The sequence below is a fragment of the Heptranchias perlo genome, chromosome 14, assembly GCF_035084215.1.
Source record: "Heptranchias perlo isolate sHepPer1 chromosome 14, sHepPer1.hap1, whole genome shotgun sequence".
Taxonomy (NCBI): Eukaryota; Metazoa; Chordata; class Chondrichthyes; order Hexanchiformes; family Hexanchidae; genus Heptranchias; species Heptranchias perlo.
In genome coordinates this window covers 34,983,585-35,001,401 of record NC_090338.1, presented here as the reverse complement: position 1 = coordinate 35,001,401, position 17,817 = coordinate 34,983,585, and the positions used below count along the sequence as shown (strand labels likewise).

The 17,817-nt window shown below is 44.1% G+C and overlaps 1 protein-coding gene across 1 annotated transcript in view; it reads right to left on the bottom strand.

The window, feature by feature from the left end:
* spock1 (SPARC (osteonectin), cwcv and kazal like domains proteoglycan 1) overlaps window positions 1–17,817 on the bottom strand; it is a 480,071-nt gene that overhangs the window by 295,479 nt on the left and 166,775 nt on the right. The window contains exon 3 of the mRNA XM_067996251.1: window positions 17,551–17,596. Within this exon, the coding sequence (XP_067852352.1) occupies window positions 17,551–17,596 (46 nt within the window). The remainder of the gene's footprint in view (window positions 1–17,550; window positions 17,597–17,817) is intronic.

The following is a 17,817-nucleotide window of genomic DNA, read 5'->3' as shown; positions in this document are numbered from 1 at the left end:
AAATCTAGCACAGTAAAATTACTCAATAATATCATGTACTAGGTAGACATTCCAAGATAAGTGCCGAAAGGTGCAGCCTGTCGACCTGTACTACATTTACCACATGCCGATGCCAAGCCCTCATTTAAACATACAGGTCTTTTATGGCATCTCACGCATAACCATACATCAGCAAGGCACACGTTCAAGATGCAACGTACAGTACAATTGAAAGCGTTGTCACATTCACATCTTCCATCGCATTGTGACGCAACTTGGTGCCAGGTTCAGCACATGTCTGTCACAGTACATGCGTTCTTTCAATTTATAGCATCTCCAGATTATTTTTCCGGCCAGCACAGCAAGACATTACATAATTCAAGGGAGAAAGGCCTCCCTGGTGAAGCACAGGCATTGGAGGTAGATCTCTTGCCTGTGGCGGGGTCTATAGTCATACCAGAGTCCGAGAGCGGGAGGAGAGTCCGAGAGGTGAGCGCAGTGTAAAAGGAGAATCCCGAGAGCGGGAAGAGAGTCCAAGAGGTGAACGCAGTGTAAATCTAAGGCAAGTCATGGCAGCAGAGCTCGCACCCGTGATATGCTCCTCCTGCACTATGTGGGAAGTCATGGACACTTCCGGTGTCCCTGGCAACCATGTGTGCAGGAAGTGTGTCCAGCTGCAGCTACTGGCTAACCGCATTTTGGAGCTGGAGCTGTGGGTGGATTCACTGTGGAGCATCTCCAATGCTGAGATTATCGAGGATAGCACGTTCAGTGTGGTGGTCACACTGCAGGTAAAGATTACACAGGAAGAAAGGAAATGGGTGACCGCCAGGCAGAGTAAAAGGACTAGGCAGGTACAGAAGTCCCCTGGGGCCATCGTCCTCTCAAACAGATATACCGCTTTCGATACTGTTGGGGGAGATGGCTTATCAGGGGAAAGCAGCAAGAGCCAAGTTCGGGCAACACAGGTGACTCTGCTCCACAGGAGGGGAGGAATAAGAGTGGCAGGGCTATAGTGATAGGGGATTCAATTGTAAGGGGAACAGATAGGCGTTTCTGCGGCCGCAAACGTCACTCCAGGATGGTATGTTGTCCCCCTGGTGCTAGGGTCAAGGATGTCACGGAGTGGCTGCAGGGCATTCTGGAGGAAGAGGGTGAACAGCCAGTGGTCATGGTCCATATCGGTACCAACGATATAGGTAAAAAAAAGGGATGAGGTCCTGCAAGGTGAATTTAAGGAGTTAGGAGATAAATTAAAAAGCAAGACCTCAAAGGTAGTGATCTCAGGATTACTACCAGTGCCATGTGCTAGTGAGTATAGGAACAGGAGAATAGACCAGATGAATGCATGGCTGCAGGGATGGTGTAGGAGGGAGGGATTAAATTCCTGGGACATTGGGACCGGTTCTGGGGAAGGTGGGACCTGTACAAGCGGGACGGGTTACACCCGAGCAGGACCGGGACTGATGTCCTCGCAGGGGTGTTTGCTAGTGCTGTTGGGGAAGGTTTAAACGAGAATGGCAGGGGGATGGGAACCTGAACAGGGAGATAGAGGAGGGGGAAACAAGGATAGAAACAAAAGACAGAAAGGGAAGAAAGCAATACTGGAAGACAGAGAAAACAAGGGTGAGAAACAAATAGGGCCATAGTGCAAAATAAAACTAAGATGACTAGCAATCTTAAAAAGACAAGTCTGAAGGCATTGTGTCTTAATGTGCGGAGCATTTGCAATAAGCTAGATGAATTAACAGCGCAGATAGATATTAATGGTTGTGATATAGTTGCGATTACGGGGACATGGCTGCAGGGTGACCAAGGATGGGAACTGAACATCTAGGGATATTCAATATTTAGGAAGGACAGGCAAAAAGGGAATGGAGGTGGGGTAGCATTGTTAGTAAAGGAGGAAATCAATGCAATAATGAGGAAGGATATTGGCTCGGAAAATCACAATGTGGAATCTGTATGGGTGGAGCTAAGAAACACCAAGGGGCAGAAAACGTTGATGTGTGTTGTCTATAGGCCCCCAAACAGTAGTGGAGATGTAAGGGAGGGCTTTAAACAGGAAATTAGTGATGCATGCAAGAAGGGTACAACTATAATCATGGGTGACTTTAATCTACACATAGATTGGTCAAACCAAATTAGCAATAATACTGTGGGGGAGGAATTCCTGGAGTGCGTACGTGATGGTTTTCTAGACCAATACGTTGAGGAACCAACTAGAGAACAGGCGATCCTAGACTGGGTATTGTGCAATGAGAAAGGATTAATTAACAATCTTGTTGTGCAGGGTCCCTTAGGGAAGAGCGACCATAACATGATAGAATTCCTCATTAAGATGGAGAGTGAAATAGTTGAATCCGAAACTAGGGTCCTGAATCCAAACAAAGGAAATTACGAAAGTATGAGGTGCGAATTGGCTATGATAGATTGGGGAACTTTACTAAAAGGGATGACTGTGGATAGGCAGTGGCTAATATTTAAAGAACGTGTGCAGGAATTACAACAATTATTCATTCCTGTCTGGTGCAAAAATAAAACAGGAAAGGTGACTCAACCGTGGCTTACAAAAGAAATTAGGGATAGCATTAGATCCAAAGAGGAGACAAATAAAATTGCCAGAAAAAGCGGCAAGCCTGAGGATTGGGAGCAGTTCAGAATTCAGCAAAGGAGAACAAAGAGATTGATTAAGAGGGGAAAAATAGAGTATAAGAGTAAACTAGCAGGGAACATAAAAACTGACTGTAAAAGCTTCTATAAATATGTCAAGAGAAAAAGATTAGTGAAGACAAATATAGGTCCCTTACAGTCAGAAATGGGGGAAATTATAATGGGGAACAAAGAAATGGCAGAACAATTAAACACATACTTTGCTTCTGTTTTCACAAAGGAGGAGACAAATAACCTGCCAGAAATGTTAGGGAACCAAGGGTCTAGTGAGAGGGAGGAACTGAAGGAAACCAGTATTAGTAAAAAAAAAAGTGCTTTGGAAATTAATGGGGCTAAAGTCTGACAAATCCCCAGGGCCTGATAATCTACATCCCAGAGAACTAAAGGAAGTGGCCCTGGAAATAATGGATGCATTGGTGATCATCCAAAATTCTATAAACTCTGGAACAGTTCCTACAGATTGGAGGGTGGCAAATGTAACCCCACTATTTAGAAAAGGAGGGAAGAGAAAAAACAGGGATTTTTTTTTTATTATTCGTTCATGGGATGTGGGCGTCGCTGGTGAGGCTGGCATTTATTGCCCATCCCTAATTGCCCTTGAGAAGGTGGTGGTGAGCCGCCTTCTTGAACCGCTGCAGTCCGTGTGGTGACGGTTGTCCCACAGTGCTGTTAGGAAGGGAGTTCCAGGATTACAGACCAGTTAGCCTGACATCAGTAGTGGGGAAAATGCTAGAGTCTATTATAAAAGATGTGCTAACAGCACGCTTGGAAGGCATTAACGAGATTGGACAAAGTCAGCATGGGTTTATGACAGGGAAATCATGCTTAACAAATCTACTGGAGTTTTTTGAGGATGTAACTAGTAGAATAGATAGGGGAGAACCAGTGGATGTGGTGTACTTGGATTTTCAGAAGGCTTTTGATGAGGTCCCACACAAGAGGTTAGTTAGAAGCACGTGGGATTGGGGGGGAATATACTGGTATAGATTGAGAATTGGTTGACAGACAGGAAACAGAGAGTAGGAATAAACGGGTCTTTTTCCGGGTGACAGGCTGTGAGCAGTGGGGTACCGCAGGGATCAGTGCTTAGGCCCCAGCTATTCACAATATATATCAATGATTTGGATGAGGGAACTAAATGTAACATTTCCAAGTTTGCAAACGACACAAAGCTGGGGTGGAATGTGAGCTGTGAGGAGGATGCAAAGAGGCTCCAATGTGATTTAGACAAGTTGGGTGAGTGGGCAAGAACATGGCAGATGCAGTATAACGTGGATAAATGTGAGGTTATCCACTTTGGTTGTAAAAACAGAAAGGCAGATTATTATCTGAATGATGATAGATTCCGGAAAAGGGGAGGTGCAACGTGACCAGGGTGTACTTGTATACCAGTCGCTGAAAGCGAGCATTCAGGTGCAGCAAGCAGTTAGGAAGGTGAATGGTATGTTGGCCTTCATTGCAAAAGGATTCGCGTACAGGAGCAGGGATGTTTTACTGCAGTTAAACAGGGCCTTGGTGAGACCACATCTGGAGTATTGTGTGCAGTTTTGGTCTCCTTATCTGAGGAAGGATGCCCTTGCATGGAGAGAGTGCAACGAAGGTTTACCAGACTGATTCCTGGGATGGCAGGACTGACTTATGAGGAGAGATTGGGTCGACTAGGTCTATATTCACTAGAGTTTAGAAGAATGAGAGGTGATCTCATCAAAACATATAAAATTCTAACAGGACTAGACAGACTAGATGCAGGGAGGACGTTCCCGATGGCTGGGGAGTCCAGAACCAGGGGCCACAGTCTCAGGATACGGGGTATGCCATTTAGAACCGAGATGAGGAGAAATTTCTTCACTCAGAGGGTGGTGAACCTGTGGAATTCTCTACCACAGAAGGCAGTGGAGGCCAAGTCATTAGATGTATTCAAGAAGGAGATAAAGATATTTCTTGATACTAAAGGGATCAAGGGATATGGGGAAAAAGCAGGAACAGGCTACTGAGTTAGATGATCAGCCATGATCATTTTGTATGGCGGAGCAGGCCCGAAGGGCCGAATGGCCTACTCTTGCTCCTATTTTCTATGTTTCTGTGTTTCTGTTACCTCTTTGGGTAATGGTGGATTGGGGCAGACTGCACAGGTGCAGGCAGACCCGCCTCTGTGCATCTCTGTTCTCAAGCTCGAACTCCTTGACGGCAAGAAGAATCCCCAGGAGAATGCCCACCCAACCAGTTTAGGTGCTTAAATAGAAAGACTTAAAACCAAAAAAAAAATTTAAAATGAAAATGATGCAACTCACTAAATGCAACAGCAGCAACCCAGAAAGTCAGAACAATCCCTCAGTCACTCCCAAAACAAGTAAATAATCTCCAAGACAACTCACTCTCAAAGCTTCAAAATGAGCCAGTTTTTTTTTAAAACTTAATTTTACTTTCATGCCTGTTCATTTCAAAGTATTGGCACTGATATGGTTTGTAACACACCAGCTTTAACTGGGGATGTCCATTAAGGGAAATAATCTCTACTGCAAGATGATAAAATTGATTGAAGTACTACAAATCTCTGCTATAAAATTAACTTCTTCTGTGTCTCTTGTGTTCTGAAATTCAGGCAAAATATTCATTTATACATCACTTATAACGATTGCACATTAAAGCTCAGGTGTGGGTCGAACAGAGTGGTGATGTTGCATATAGCCTAGCTCAGCTTGAGTGAGTATCCAGGGAGAGGGATGTACTCCGTAATAAAGATGTAATCCAAGCTCACTTTGGAATTTTTAAGGGGGCCTGAAAACTATGTTCAGTTGGAGGAAATTTTAGCTCAACCATGACTTAATAATCAGACATGTAACCTAACACATAGAGGTAGTCATGGACCGAGGGAAATGTTGGAATATGCATACATATTGAAGCTGAGAATTATGTCACTGAGGGTAGCATGTTGATGACGAAAAGGAGGAGACTAAAGAAGAATCCTTGGGGAACTCCTGAGGTTACCATGCAGGAGCTAGAGCAGAAGCCATTATTGGAAATGTGCTGGCTACATTGGGACAGTCACATGAGGGTGGACCATGGTACAGATGCAGTGGGGGAGGATAACATGATCAACAGTGTTGAACACCATGGATAGATCTTTGAGGACAACTGGAATAAAATTCTGTGGTGATATTGACCAGCGTGGGAATTGGGCTGAATTAATTCAAACAGGATGATGTGGGACAGGTGAACAGCGTGCTGGGAAGTGACAACATGTTTAAGGACCTTAGACAAAAAGGGGATTTAAGATTCTGGAAAGGATGACTGGGCTAAGGGAATGATTTTTGGAGGAGGGTTTCTAAGAATGGTTTCGAAAACAGGAGGGACAGTGCCTAAACAAAGGGAACCATTTACAGTGTTCATGAGAAACTGTTGAGGTAGAAAATGGTGTCCTAAAAACTTAAAAATGTAATAGACTGTAAAATGAAGACAAGTTGGTACTGAAGTGATTTGGGATTAGAAAGGATTATTTGAGAGGATGGAAGCAATGATGGTAACTTATTATTTCAAACATCAAAAACATCAGTTCGCAGCCACTGGCAAAAAGTATATTGAACAGAAGTCACACGACACTCTGACTAATGTATTTATTGACAGCACATGTAGCACTGTGGAAAGTGATTTAATAGATGTTTTTCATATCTTCGAACTGCGTAAAATGTTGTCACAGAGGCAAGACAGAGAAAATTGAATTTCCCAAATAAAAGCTAATAAATATCAAAAATGATAAAATGTAATTCATGCACATTAGAAAAAAAGCAAAATTATTGCACTATGGTTAGTTTAGTCTGTGATCAAATACTGCTAGCATTTCTCTGATAAATATAATATTTTAGTGCGATTTCGAGAACTTTCTTAGGGGAAATTTGTTATCAGTTAAAAACATTTTGGTTGATTATAGACGAGTCAGGATCTCACATGGTTTGCAATTACATTAATGAATGAGATCGGAAAGGTTTATGTTACTGTTGCTTAATAATTTGATTATACTATTAAAAATTTATATTCTGTTTCAAAACTGTGTTAATCTTAATTGTTGAACTAAAGTTAATTAGTAAAAGAGTGCAGTTTAGGGATTAATCTCATTAACATTTAAGTTTCTCCAAAGACTGATATGGATCTTTGCTTTGCATCTGAGGAAAGAAACAAGTTTGTTTTAATGAAAGGTTTACTAACAGTGTTTGTAATAGCGATGTTCCACTATATATTGCCAGAATTTAAATTATAATTATCATTTATTTATGTAACTCCATTCTTAAAAATCTACTTTACCATTCAAAATAGCTATCCTGTCAAATCTGAATACAAGCCCCTCTGCCACTGGCTGACAATAATACAAGATGGAAAAGAGCAATGTAAATGAGAATACATAATCTTAAGTACAGCACCACTCAATACCCATCATTTATTTGAACCTGTGAACTTGAAGTGCATTAATTGTATCTCTATTGTTCCCCACAGCATTTCCAAGTGCCCTGGAAAAATGGGTTCATTATGCAGTTATTTAGCTAATGTTGGCATTTTTGCTGAGCACAGAGGCACTTAGATAATGCTGGACTCTCGGGTCCCAAAATTCTTCAAGGATTCCACTGGTCTCCTGACGTAACTGAATGGGGACCGACAGAACCTCCCAGAAAACAACAGACACCCAGCCTGTTTCTGGCAGTTTCCTCTTTGCTTTGTAAAGGGCAGAATCTCTGCTCTATCCCTTACTCGAAAAATTATAACAAGGGGACAGATCCAGGGGCAGCGGCTCCCTATGCCGGGAGTTACATAGAATCTACAGTACAGAAACATGCCATTCAGCCTAACTGGTCAATGCTGGAGTTCATACTCCACATGAGCTTCCATCCACTCTAATTACCTGTCCCCATAACCTTCTATTCCCTTCTCCCTCATGTAGGCATCAAGCCTCCCCTTAAATGCATCAATGCTATCTGCTTCAACAACTCCATGTAGCAGCAGGTTCCACATTTTCACCTCTCTGTGTAAAGAAATTACTCTTAAAATCTTTATTTGATCTGGTAGTGGTTATCTTATATTTATGCCTCCTTGTTCTGGACTCACCGATAAGTAGAAACAAATTCTCCACATCCACCCTATTGAACCCCTTCAGAATTTTAAAGACCTCTATCAGGTCTTTGCTTAATCTTCTGTTTTCCAGAGAAAAGAGCCCCAGCCTACTCAACCTTTCCTGATAGTTTCATTCTCAATTCTGGTAACATTCTTGTAAGGTTTTTCTGCACTTTCTCTGGGGCTTCAATATCTTTTTTGTATTATGGAGACCAGAATTGCACACAGTACTACAAGAGTGGTCTAACCAAGGTTCTATATAAATCTAATATTTCACTCTCTGCTTTCGTATTCTATTCCTCTAGAAATGTTTGCAGGATTTGCTCCTTAGGCTCAGTCAGGACCCGATGTATTTGTGTGACACTATATAGAAAGAAAGAAAACTTGCATTTACACAGTGCCTTTCATGACCTCGGGACATCCCAAAGCGCTTTACAACCAATGAAGTACGTTTAAAGTGTAGTCACTGTTGTAATGTAGGAAACCAAGCTGCCAATTTGCGCACAGCAAAGTCCCACAAACAGCAATGTGATAATAACCAGATAATCTGTTTTAGTGATGTTGGTTGTTGGATATATTTTTGCTGGGACACCGGGAACAATTACCCTGCTCTCCTTCAAAATAATGCCATGGAATATTTTACGTCCACCTGAGGGGACAGATGGGGTCTCATCCGAAAGATGGCACCTTCAACCGCATTACAGTGAGTGTCAGCCTAGATTTTGTGCTCAAGTTTCTGGAGTGGGACTTGAATCCACAAACTTCTGACATAGAGGTGAGACTGCTACCAACTGAGCCACAGCTGACATGCCCAGTTAGGTGAAGCAGTACTGACTTCCACAAGAGCAGATGTGGAATAGGTCAATCACTAAAATTGTTTTGGCAAGATGCATCCTTGAATAACAAACAGAACTTAACTCCCGTATTGGCAATCAAAACTACAGCACAGAAACAGGCCATTCATCCCAACTGATCCATGCCAGCCTCCTCACTTCCTATTTCATCTAACCCTATCAGGATACCCTTCTATTCCTTTCTCCCTCATGTGCTTATCCAGCTTCCCCTTAAATGCATCTATGCTAGTCACCTCAACTACTCCTTGTGGTAGCACGTTCCACATTCTTACCACTCTTTGGGTAAAGAAGTTTTTCCTGAATTCCCTATTGGATTTATTAGTGACTATTTTATATTTATGGCCTCTTGTTTTGGACTCCCCCACAAGTGGAAACATTTTCTCTACATCTACCCTATCATATCTTAAAGACCTCTATCAGGTCACCCCTTCTCTTTTCTAGAGAAAGGAGGCCCAGCCTGTTCAGCCTTTCCTGATAAGGATAATCTCTCAGTTCTGGTATCATCCTTGTGGATCTTTTTTGCACCCTCTCCAATGCCTCTATAACCTTGCTATGATAATCGTTCGAAATATAACTTTGGATTTTACATTTTAGGCAGGAAAGCAAAAGTTAACATATAATCCTGACATTTTTTATGCGTGCTCATATTACTTAAATGTAGAAGATGGAAAACATGAAACTAGTCGATTCAAACCTTTTCTAGTGTTGTTACATAACTTTAGAGTTATGAAGATAACAATCTTTATGATGTCTGAAATCCTTTAATTTTTGTTCCAATAACTCTGGTATCTCAGCCAAAGAGCTATTGAAATTGAAGAACTTTTCTATCTTGAGGCAAACTACTACTGATCTTCTGGTTCTACAGAGAACATTTCAATATGAAGAAATTGATCCTTTTCGCACTGAGCCGATTATAGCAGCATTTTCATTTCCAGTTTTGAAGTTCAAATGAGATAAATATCAGCAATGCTATTAAAATGGCAGCTAAATGAAATTAGAGCAGGAAATTGTCATGAAATAATTGTTAATATAGCATTGATATTGCAAAGGGATTTCATACATTTGTAAATTTTGTTATATTACACTGCATGTATTTGTTGTAAATGTAACTGCGACTGAATTGTAAACTTTTACCTGGAGGGTTTTTATGCTTTGTTTCCTTTTTAGATCCTAACTGATGCTGCCCCATTGCCACTCTTTGAATTTCCAGTAGGGCGGCATATTTCTCCCAATGGGGGTAATTTTCAACTTTGTTGCCTGGGCAGTTAGCTGGTGGAGTGGATCACCTGGCCATTGTAAAACCTGTCTGATTTTCATTCCACTGAAATCAATGGCTGGTTCCATAAAGGGTGGGAGTGATCCAATCCACCAGGTTAACACCCTGACAGCGAAGTTGAAAATTAGCCCCCATGATTGATATAAGCAGTGTGTTTATGTAAAGGGAGATTGGTTATCACAGTTCTGCATTCCCCGTTCCCAAAAGAAAAAGGGAATACTGCTGTTTGGCGCTCCTTGAAATCTGGCAAATAAGTACAAACAAATTCAAATAGTAGTTGCTGCTAAGATTTAAAGGGACAATTTTAGCCCTGCTTGCCCAGCGGAAACCAGGCGGGCAGGCAAGCAATTTAAATCTGAACTCGGGAGTGTCAGCACTGTGCGTTGTCTGAACTGTAGGGAGTGTCAGCGCTGTGCGTTGTCTGAACTGTGGGGAGTGTCAGCGCTGTGCGTTGTCTGAACTGTGGGGAGTGCCAGCGCTGTGCGTTGTCTGAACTGTGGGGAGTGCCAGCGCTGTGCGTTGTCTGAACTGTGGGGAGTGTCAGCGCTGTGCGTTGTCTGAACTGTGGGGAGTGCCAGCACTGTGCGTTGTCTGAACTGTGAGGAGTGCCAGCGCTGTGCGTTGTCTGAACTCGGGAGTGTCAGCGCTGTGCGTTGTCTGAACTGTGGGGAGTGCCAGCGCTGTGCGTTGTCTGAACTCGGGAGTGTCAGCGCTGTGCGTTGTCTGAACTGTAGGGAGTGTCAGCGCTGTGCGTTGTCTGAACTGTGGAGTGTGCCAGCGCTGTGCGTTGTCTGAACTCGGGAGTGTCAGCGCTGTGCGTTGTCTGAACTGTGGGGAGTGCCAGCGCTGTGCGTTGTCTGAACTGTGGGGTGTGCCAGCGCTGTGCGTTGTCTGAACTGTGGGGAGTGCCAGCGCTGTGCGTTGTCTGAACTGTGAGGAGTGTCAGCGCTGTGCGTTGTCTGAACTGTGGGGAGTGCCAGCGCTGTGCGTTGTCTGAACTGTGGGGAGTGCCAGCGCTGTGCGTTGTCTGAACTCGGGAGTGTCAGCGCTGTGCGTTGTCTGAACTGTGGGGAGTGCCAGCGCTGTGCGTTGTCTGAACTGTGGGGAGTGCCAGCGCTGTGCGTTGTTTGAACTGTGGGGAGTGCCAGCGCTGTGCGTTGTCTGAACTGTGGGGTGTGCCAGCGCTGTGCGTTGTCTGAACTGTGGGGAGTGCCAGCGCTGTGTGTTGTCTGAACTGTAGGGAGTGCCAGCGCTGTGCGTTGCCTGAACTGTGGGGAGTGCTGGCACTGTGTGTTGTCTGAACTGTGGGGTGTGCCAGCGCTGTGCGTTGTCTGAACTGTGGGGAGTGCTGGCACTGTGCGTTGTCTGAACTCGGGAGTGTCAGCGCTGTGCGTTGTCTGAACTGTAGGGAGTGTCAGCGCTGTGCGTTGTCTGAACTGTGGAGTGTGCCAGCGCTGTGCGTTGTCTGAACTCGGGAGTGTCAGCGCTGTGCGTTGTCTGAACTGTGGGGAGTGCCAGCGCTGTGCGTTGTCTGAACTGTGGGGTGTGCCAGCGCTGTGCGTTGTCTGAACTGTGGGGAGTGCCAGCGCTGTGCGTTGTCTGAACTGTGAGGAGTGTCAGCGCTGTGCGTTGTCTGAACTGTGGGGAGTGCCAGCGCTGTGCGTTGTCTGAACTGTGGGGAGTGCCAGCGCTGTGCGTTGTCTGAACTCGGGAGTGTCAGCGCTGTGCGTTGTCTGAACTGTGGGGAGTGCCAGCGCTGTGCGTTGTCTGAACTGTGGGGAGTGCCAGCGCTGTGCGTTGTTTGAACTGTGGGGAGTGCCAGCGCTGTGCGTTGTCTGAACTGTGGGGAGTGCCAGCGCTGTGCGTTGTCTGAACTGTGGGGTGTGCCAGTGCTGTGCGTTGTTTGAACTGTGGGGAGTGCCAGCGCTGTGCGTTGTCTGACCTGTGGGGAGTGCCAGCACTGTGCGTTGTCTGACCTGTGGGGAGTGCCAGCGCTGTGCGTTGTCTGACCTGTGGGGAGTGCCAGCGCTGTGCGTTGTTTGAACTGTGGGGAGTGCCAGCGCTGTGCGTTGTCTGAACTGTGGGGTGTGCCAGCGCTGTGCGTTGTCTGAACTGTGGGGAGTGCCAGCGCTGTGTGTTGTCTGAACTGTAGGGAGTGCCAGCGCTGTGCGTTGCCTGAACTGTGGGGAGTGCTGGCACTGTGTGTTGTCTGAACTGTGGGGTGTGCCAGCGCTGTGCGTTGTCTGAACTGTGGGGAGTGCTGGCACTGTGCGTTGTCTGAACTCGGGAGTGTCAGCGCTGTGCGTTGTCTGAACTGTAGGGAGTGTCAGCGCTGTGCGTTGTCTGAACTGTGGAGTGTGCCAGCGCTGTGCGTTGTCTGATCTCGGGAGTGTCAGCGCTGTGCGTTGTCTGAACTGTGGGGAGTGCCAGCGCTGTGCGTTGTCTGAACTGTGGGGTGTGCCAGCGCTGTGCGTTGTCTGAACTGTGGGGAGTGCCAGCGCTGTGCGTTGTCTGAACTGTGAGGAGTGTCAGCGCTGTGCGTTGTCTGAACTGTGGGGAGTGCCAGCGCTGTGCGTTGTCTGAACTGTGGGGAGTGCCAGCGCTGTGCGTTGTCTGAACTCGGGAGTGTCAGCGCTGTGCGTTGTCTGAACTGTGGGGAGTGCCAGCGCTGTGCGTTGTCTGAACTGTGGGGAGTGCCAGCGCTGTGCGTTGTTTGAACTGTGGGGAGTGCCAGCGCTGTGCGTTGTCTGAACTGTGGGGAGTGCCAGCGCTGTGCGTTGTCTGAACTGTGGGGTGTGCCAGTGCTGTGCGTTGTTTGAACTGTGGGGAGTGCCAGCGCTGTGTGTTGTCTGAACTGTAGGGAGTGCCAGCGCTGTGCGTTGCCTGAACTGTGGGGAGTGCTGGCACTGTGTGTTGTCTGAACTGTGGGGTGTGCCAGCGCTGTGCGTTGTCTGAACTGTGGGGAGTGCTGGCACTGTGCGTTGTCTGAACTGTGGGGAGTGCCAGCGCTGTGCGTTGTCTGACCTGTGGGGTGTGCCAGCGCTGTGTGTTGTCTGAACTGTAGGGAGTGCCAGCGCTGTGCGTTGTCTGAACTCGGGAGTGTCAGCGCTGTGCGTTGTCTGAACTGTGGGGAGTGCCAGCGCTGTGCGTTGTCTGACCTGTGGGGAGTGCCAGCGCTGTGCGTTGTCTGACCTGTGGGGAGTGCTGGCACTGTGCGTTGTCTGAACTGTGGGGCGTGCCAGCGCTGTGCGTTGTCTGAACTCCAAGGGGTTATGGCTGCTGTGCCACCATACGTTGGCAACTATCTCTGCACTACCTGCCTCCAGCCTGACTGCCACTGACTGGATCAAATTGTAAACAATTTTACAACACCAAGTTATAGTCCAGCAATTTTATTTTAAATTCACAAGCTTTCGGAGGCGACCTCCTTCCTCAGGTGAACGATGTGGAAATGAAGTCCTCGAAATGAAGTCGCATTTATAATTCACAGAACAATGCTGGTGATAACAGACAGTTTTTTCAACTGCCCGTTGCCAAGGCAATCAGTGTGCAGACAGACAGGTGTTACCTGCCAGGTCTCAGAATATACAAATCACCAAAAAAAACAACAAACAAAAAAAAACAGAGATAGAGAGGTAGAAACATAGAAAAGACAGCAACTGACCCGTTATATTAAAAACAGATAACATTTGTTCGCTGGTGGGGTAACGTGTAGCGTGACATGAACCCAAGATCCCGGTTGAGGCCTCAACCGGGATCTTGGGTTCATGTCACGCTACACGTTACCCCACCAGCGAACAAATGTTATCTGTTTTTAATATAACGGGTCAGTTGCTGTCTTTTCTATGTTTCTACCTCTCTATCTCTGTTTTTTTTTTGTTTGTTGTTTTTTTTGGTGATTTGTATATTCTGAGACCTGGCAGGTAACACCTGTCTGTCTGCACACTGATTGCCTTGGCAACGGGCAGTTGAAAAAACTGTCTGTTATCACCAGCATTGTTCTGTGAATTATAAATGCGACTTCATTTCGAGGACTTCATTTCCACATCGTTCACCTGAGGAAGGAGGTCGCCTCCGAAAGCTTGTGAATTTAAAATAAAATTGCTGGACTATAACTTGGTGTTGTAAAATTGTTTACAATTGTCAACCCCAGTCCATCACCGGCATCTCCACATCATGGATCAAATTACACATTCCAGGCAGAATGCTGGGTGACTGGTGTCCAATTACACCTTCCACTACCTACATTGTCTGTATACCTGCACTCTAGAGCACACAACATTGCCCACAGTCTCATCTTTTTAATAATATATTTGTAGTAGTACATGTATTATATAATATATAATTCATTGTATAATTGAGCCTGTCAAATTAGTTTCTCACTGCTTCAATTCCAGTTGCATTCTCAAGTCAAATGATTTGTAAGTCCACATTTGCTGCACTAATCAGCTGATTGACTGAATTCAATAACAGCTCTTTACCACTGACATTTTAGTAATGATTTTAACAGAAAAACAATCTAAATATTCTGGAGATCTTGTTCCAAAATAAATTGCACTCTGGCAGTTTAAGCATAAATCTCAGTATCATGATGTTATATAGAGAGCAACATAATGACAGATTTTTTTTCCAGTTGTTTATATTCCAGGACAAGTCATGGTTTTTCAAATCTAAAATTTATTTTTCTCTTTCCCACACCATTCTCTGTAAATCACAGTTGATTTTCTGTATTATATCATAGTATCATAGTAGGTACAGCACAGGAGGAGGCCATTTGGCCCATTGTGCCTATGCTGGCTCTTTGAAAGAGCTATCCAATTAGTCCCATTCCCCTGCTTGTTCCTCATAGCCCTGTAAATTTTTTCCCCTTCATTTAACCAACTCCCATTTGAAAGCCACAGTTGAATCTGCTTCCACCATCCTTTCAGGTTGTGCATTCCAGGTCATTACAACTTGCTGCATAAAAAATGTTTCCTCATGTCGCCTCTGGCTCTTATGTCAATCATCTTAAATCTGTGTCCTCTGGTTACCAACCCTTCTGCTACTGGTAACAGTTTCTCCTTATTTATTCTATCAAAACAGTTTATGATTTTGAACACCTATATCAAATAACCTTCTCTGTTCTAAGGAGAACAACCCCAGTTTCTCTAATCTCTCCACATAACTGAAGTCCCTCATCCCTGGCACCATTCTCTTCTGCACCCTCTCCAAGGCTTTGACATCCTTCCTCAAGTGTGGTGCCCAGAATTAAACACACTACTCCAGCTGAGGCCTAACCAGTGTTTAATAAAGATTTAGCATAACTTCCTTGCTTTTGTACTCTTATGCCTCTGTTAATAAAGCCCAGGATCCAATATGCTTTTTTGACAACCTTCTCAACTTGTCCTGCCACCTTCAAAAATTTGTGTATATGCACCCCCGGGTCTCTCTGATCCTGCACCCCCTTTAATATTGTGCTATTTAGTTTATATTGCCTTTCCTCATTCTTCCTACTTCACTTCACACTTCTTTGCGTTAAATTTCACATGCCATGTTTCTGCCCATTTCACCAGTCTGTCTTTGTCCTCCTGAAGTCTGTTACTAACCTCTACATTGTTTACTACATTTACATGTTCGTGTCATCTGCAAACTTTGAAATTATATCCAATCTTAACTGGGCCGGCCACATAAATACTGTGGCTACAAGAGCAGGTCAGAGGCTGGGTATTCTGGGACGAGTGACTCACCTCCTGACTCCCAAAAGCCTTCCCACCATCTACAAGGCACAAGTCAGGAGTGTGATGGAATACTCTCCACTTGCCTGGATGAGTGCAGCTCCAACAACACTCAAGAAGCTCGACACCATCCAGGACAAAGCAGCCCGCTTGATTGGCACCCCATCCACCATCCTAAACATTTTCTCCCTTCACTACCAGCGCACCGTGGCGGCAGTGTGTACCATCCACAGGATGCACTGCAGCAACTCGCCAAGGCTTCTTCGACAGCACCTCCCAAACCCGCGACCTCTACCACCTAGAAGGACAAGGGCAGCAGGCACATGGGAACAACACCACCTGCACGTGCCCCTCCAAGTCACACACCATCCTGACTTCGAAATATATCACAGTTCCTTCATCGTCGCTGGGTCGAAATCCTGGAACTCCCTACCTAACAGCACTGTGGGCGAACTTTCACCACACTGACTGCAGCGGTTCAAGATGGCGGCTCACCACCACCTTCTCAAGGGCAATTAGCGATGGGCAATAAATGCTGGCCTTGCCAGCGATGTCCACATCCCATGAACGAATAAAAAAAATGCCTTTTGAAAGTCCAAATACACAACATCAATATCAACCCTCTCCATTACTTCATCAAAGAACTCAATCAAGTACTCAAACACAATTTTCTGTGCTGACTTTCATTTATTAGCCCATACTTTTCCGAGTGCCAATTAATTTTTGTCCTGGACTGCTCTGACTATGTCTAACTATCTCACACTGCTACAAATCCATCTAATTTGGTGATAACAATCTGATTTATAATTTCTGTTGATTTCTTGGGTGACATTGGAATGACAAACTCGGCTGGTTCTATAATGGGCGGGTGATCCGCTCTGCCATGATGGAGACAAAAATGTACCCCCTCATCTCCAATATCCAAATGAACTGGAGTCACTTTTGTTTACATCCCTAAATAGTACTATTATAAAGGATGCTGAGATTGCTTCCAGCAGATGAAATATATGTGAAGACAAGTGAAAGGTTTGGATCTACACCAAAGCAATTACACTTGTGGGTAAGATAAATAAGTATTGATGAGTTAAGACTTATCTTTTAAAGATAGTCACCTTGGAGAAAATACATCACATTATTAAAGCAGAATCAAATCAATTGTCCACTAGAACTCCTTCACTATGTGAAGGGACCTAAATTGGAGGATCACTCTTTATTTTCTTCACTTAAAAAAGACTAGTAAATTTGTGTTCTTACAGCTGCTTGTACTGTTATGCAACAGTGATCTGAAACATGGTTATTGAAATAAAATTAATAAAAATCTGCTATTATTTGCTGTAATTTTACTCATCACATCTGTAATTTTACTTATATCATCTGTCTGTATGCATTGGCACACCACAGTACAAATCTCAAGTTGAAAAACGCATAAAACAAACCTGTTTTTGCAATAACTATGTATGTTTGTAAATATACATGCGGCTTACAGAGAGGTACATGATACTGATTCTGTACATTACACACACTGCCAGAGTCACAAAATGTTTGTGGAGCATTTATGATTCACAGAAATCGATTTTACTGAAAGTTCTTCATACATAGTTCAAGGGATATTTGAATATTCAGGGCACACAAAATATAACTAAGAAGTTTCAATTTTATTCCTTAGTACAAGTTTCAACTCAGCAGAAGTTCTAAAAAGTTTGAATTATGTTTGAACCAGATGAAATGAAAAGCTTTGATTTTATTTAATATGAAAGAAAGCTTAGAATTCTTTTTTAAAATCATATACAAGTCCTCTCATGTTTCTGAGATTAATATACATAATCATTTTAAAAGCAACGAAGGAATCTGCTCCATCTTTAGTTCCAAAATGACTGGTTATTTCAAAAATTGCTTAACAATGGTACACATCTAAAACGTATTATCACAGTTTTATGAGTCAAATAAATCATACCTTGATCAAATGGCTTGTTAGGATTCCAGCTTCTGAAATAATCATCCTAAAAGAATAAAGAGAAATTATAAAATCAAGAAGTTCCCAATGTTTCCCTATTACTACATTATCTTTAGATCTCCAGAGATAAAAAAACAAACAGTACAAGTGAGTGAAAAACATTTAGGTTATGGCACAGTTAACTTCAAAACACCTATGGCTTGCACTTCAGCATTAACCTAAGAAAACATGAGAGATGAACTTCCTTCAAAATTACTTTAATGTATA